Source organism: Pinus tabuliformis, chromosome 9 (genome assembly GCF_031772625.1).
Source record: "Pinus tabuliformis cultivar Carrire ecotype Pingquan chromosome 9, CPIR1, whole genome shotgun sequence".
NCBI lineage: Eukaryota > Viridiplantae > Streptophyta > Pinopsida > Pinales > Pinaceae > Pinus > Pinus tabuliformis.
The window spans coordinates 521598241-521603159 of NC_142307.1; the positions used below are offsets into that span (position 1 = coordinate 521598241).

Here is a 4919-nt window from a genome sequence, read left to right on the forward strand (position 1 = left end):
ATTTTGAATAAACGATAAGTGGGTGTATTATTAATATTAAGGTTATTAATTCATAGTAAGGTTATTGATATAATTTTTTCACTATTAAAGAAGTGTTTATTTTGGAATAGAGTTTGTTTCATTTTAATTTAACTAGTATAGATCGATTTTAGCAACGGATCTAATTACTAATTTATAGTAAGGTTATTGATTTAAAAATTTCACAATTAAAGGTGTTTATTTTGGAATAGAGTTTTCATCATTTTAATTTAACCAGCATAGATCCATCTTAACAACAAATCTAATATGAGTTGAGAGGGATCACATTTGTTCAAATGCAAACTTATTTTAGAGTGCAAAACAAAACAACATGTAACTTTTTATTGTTTAAATTTGTTCAGGTGCAAACTTATTTTAGAATGCAAAAAAACAATGTTATATTTTTTAATGTTATAGAGATTATATAACATGTGCATTGAGCTATTTTATCAACTCATATTAAACATATTGGTATATTTTAAATATACATCAATATTAATTTATATTAAAATATTTTATTCATAATCCATATTGGATATTTTATTTTATATAACATTAAAATATTTTCTTTTAACATTTATTTCTATATATAGATATATATAAAGTTGATATCAGGTATTAAAATATTTTTGAAAGTACAAGATTTTTTATTTTATTTATTTATTTATTTTTTTACTTTACATAAAATTATATTAAGTTATATAGACAACTAATTAAATATGCATAACATTTTTTATTTAAAAAATATTTTATTTTAACACAAACAAACATACTTACACATCACCTCACAGTGGGCTATAGAACTAACATAGATCAATCCTAAGTACGGATCTAACATGACCCGAGAGGAGGGATCAAATTCTTTAGATGCAAACTTCTTTAGAGTGTAAAATACAATGAGTTATTTTTCATTGTTTAAATTGTATTTGTGAATGCTAAATAGAGTGTGTCTATGACCAAAGAAACATTTTAACCATAAAACTTATTTTTTGATAAACTTAAACATCTTACTCACATATTTTTTTACTTTTAATTACTTAACAACATATTCATTTTTTAGCCGACATTATTTTTTTATTTAGAACATAATTTTTGTTTTTTGTTTTTATTTTAAAGGGAAATTAGGGATGGACAAACTTACACATCCCCTCATATTGGGTTGTAGAATGAACCTCTTGGCTCAACCAACATAGATCCATCTTAAGTACGAGGGATCAAATTCTTCACGTGCAATTGTTTAAATTGAATTTGTGAATGCTAAATAGTGTATATATGACCAAAGAAACATTGTAACCATAAAAACTTATTTTTTGATAAACTTAAACATCTTACTCATACATTTTTTTACTTCTAATTACTTTACAACTTATTCATTTTTTATAGTCGACATTATTTTTTTTATTTAGAACATAATTATTTTTCATTGTTTAAATAGTATTTTTGAATATTAAATAGAGTATATATGAGACCAGAGAGAAAAAAATTAACCATAAAACCTTGATTTTTTTCTATAGATAGATATATATGAATTTGATATAGACATAAATTAGTTAATATAAATCTTTACATAATTAGAAGATCTTCACATAGTTTATTTAAATCTCTTGTTGAAATATTTTTTAAAAATAGAAGATTTAAACATTTGATTATTCTAATTATGCTTATTCAATTTTTTAATTATAGCCCACATTATTTTTCTATTTAAAACATAATTTTTAAGTTTAATTGATTTTTACTGTGGGTTCTCCGATTTTTAAATTACAAGATATTAACCACAGAGGTCTTAAATCCAATAATTATATATTTTTGTTTTTCAATGTAATTCCAAAAAATTATTATAGAAACAAATATCACTAAACTTCTTTAGTGATGTTTTTTATCACTAAATAACGAAGAAACAATCAACCTGGAACCATGAGTTTCCTAACACACTCCAATCCGACCCGGATCTAAATGGAATGATGTTTACGAACAGTGAACAATGAAGCAACAAAAAAACCTGGAACCATGAATTATCTGCCACACTCCAATCGAGTACAGATGGTCTCCTCTTGGGAGACATTCTGGGATTATATGAAACAGGGGGTGGAATAAGCCCCTCCATGCACAAGTAAATCACGAACAACGGCGGTCTTGAACACATAATTCCACAAAGCAATTGGAGAAGGAGCAAACCCTCTCGCCAATAAATGGCGCCGCGGGGTGTTGCCATCCATTTGCTGGAATAACAACATTAACTACACTTTCTTCTTCATCCGCTGGGTTTTGTTTTCCAGCTTCTTCAATAAGCATCGACCTCTCAAGATCTCCTCTTCCCAATGGCGACACCAGGATTGGAGATAAGAAAGGAATTGGGCTCCTGCAACATAACCCCATCGAATCTGGGGACTGCCTTTCCAATTGCATTATAGCCGGTGCCCTCTTCTGCAATCGGCTAAGAGGCCGCGGCTGAGAGACTAAGGATCGAACCTCGGCCGCATCGTCGTCATGTTTCTTATTCGATTCAAACGACCTTTCTTGCACAAATTCAACAGCAGCAGCGCTACCACTTTGGCTTGCAGCCATTTCTCCTGACCTCTTAACAACTCCACCAGACATTTGCCCGGCAGAAAGCGCCTGTTCGAATCTCCTTGCTTATGAGCCAAAAAAACCCCTTTCTACCGGATCTGATGCCCTGGTACCGATCAACAGCTCGCAGATGGGATTATAGAAATAGGGGATTATGTAAACATATGGAGAATGCAATGTAAATTTGGTATCAGAAATAAATAAATCAGAAGCCTCAGAGGAAGGGAGCAATAAAGTTCGTCCTGCGACTTCTTGTGTGAGGGTGGTTTCGCCCAGGGTTTGCGGATCTCATCTCCACAAATCCGACACATGTGAATTAAACACGGTGGCGTGTTTTGACCGCACATTACACGGAGGATCGATCTGGAAGTCATTCTGTGTGGGTTTTCTGTTTTCTGGTTTTTTCTGGGGGTTTCTTTTTTGTTTAGCTTCCAAACACGTACTATTGAAAACGACCATTAAAACTGTGGGCAATAGGCGTGTGTTGACCACGCGCTATGGGAAACCATGATATATATATATATATATATATATATATATATATATATATATCTTTCTTAATGTTGACCACGCGCTATGGGAAACCATGATATATATATATAAATGAAACCATGATATATATATATATTTCTTAATGAAGATGCTTTTTTAACATGTTTCCAAGATTACCTCAACCCTATATATATATATATATATCTTTCTTAATGTTGACCACGCGCTATGGGAAACCATGATATATATATATATAAATGAAACCATGATATATATATATATTTCTTAATGAAGATGCTTTTTTAACATGTTTCCAAGATTACCTCAACCCTTCATGGATTAGTGTGAAATAAATTACAGTTAAGTAGAGTGAAACATAGAACATTTTTTTTTTCTGAAAATATCTTTTTCTCATTAGATATTATAAATACCTACATTCATATTGGTAGTGTAATATCTCATCTCACCACCCTTATATATAAATGACATGTAAGAATTTATATTTGTGGATATTTCATGATGGAGTATTAATGGTTGTGAAACATTGAAAAACATTATAATATTAGTTGTAGTGTAAATTCTATTATTTTAAATATATATTTTAAAGTTAAAATTTGACTAAAAACTATTAGAATTGCTGTTTTTTATGATTAAAAAATTAAGATATTTTACTTTTGTGAATCAAATAAAAAATGTCATACACTGTTAGACAAGAAAAGTTATATTAATATAATAAAAATATAAGTGTTGTTAAGAATAAAGAGAACGGTTATCACTGGATGAGAGTTAAAGACATAAATGGAAGATAAGGGTTGAAAAGATAAATAAAAGAAAATCATCCAGATACATGTTTGATTTGTTTCAATGTTTTTTTTTAATTAAAATAAAAAATAAATTGTATAATATTAAATAAAAAAAATTATATTATTATAAAAACGAACATATTTATCACTTCATACCAGAGAAAAAAAATGTTAATAATTTAACAAAGAGTAAAGAAACAAATTAGAAAAAAAATAGAAAATGACCTATAACATCTTTCCACTACTTTTAACATCTTTCTAATACATTTTATACATGGAATAAGTGAAAATTTAAAATATAAAAAAAAAACCTTATGTTTCAAACTACAACTTCCATGCAAGTAAAAAATAACACTTAACTAACTCCATATAAATTCCATATAAATTTCATATTTTAGTACATTTCGTGCCTATGCAAAAGTCTCTTCACTTATACTATATATATGGTAAAAATTCTAAGATTGGCTTTTTCCTGGTTCATCTGGTCACCATATATGTTTATTACACCCTACATTATTGTGATCTTAAGTTGATTATGGATGGAGGACTTTATGTTCGTTATTGATGGGAAAATATAGAAGTTGTATTGGATTAAAGGATTGAGGTATATATGTATTAATTAATAAATTTGTATTGATATATGAGATCTATGAAAATCTAGGTTGATATTGGTAAAGATGGATTCTTGAATTTATTAAATATAAATAAAGTAGAATTTATATAAAAATAGTATATTAAATAATATATAAAAATAATACTTTTTTCACTAATTATGTGTTTGGGTATTTTATAGATATATTTTTATTTATAAGTTTAGAAATATAAACAAAGTTTATTTACTTTTAATCTATCAACTATAAATGTTCACTAATATTTTATATAACTAGTTAAATATCTTAGGATGTTATATGGTTTGTAAAACAAATTAGAGATTCATTATGTAAAATAATAATTTTATCCTATAAAAAATTGGACAAATTGATTTTGGTAAAGAAAATAGACATTGTTAAATCATTTTTGGAAAAAAAAGAGATTAAT

At 27.7% G+C, this 4919-nt stretch overlaps 1 protein-coding gene across 1 annotated transcript; it reads right to left on the reverse strand.

Annotated features, from left to right (window-relative positions):
* Positions 1–2006: 2006 nt before the first annotated feature.
* On the reverse strand, positions 2007–2861 carry LOC149149499 (uncharacterized). Its single transcript, XM_089441351.1, has one exon. It carries the CDS (start codon positions 2614–2616, stop codon positions 2134–2136), a length of 483 nt encoding a protein of 160 aa, XP_089297477.1. The 5' UTR covers positions 2617–2861; the 3' UTR covers positions 2007–2133.
* Positions 2862–4919: the final 2058 nt, after the last annotated feature.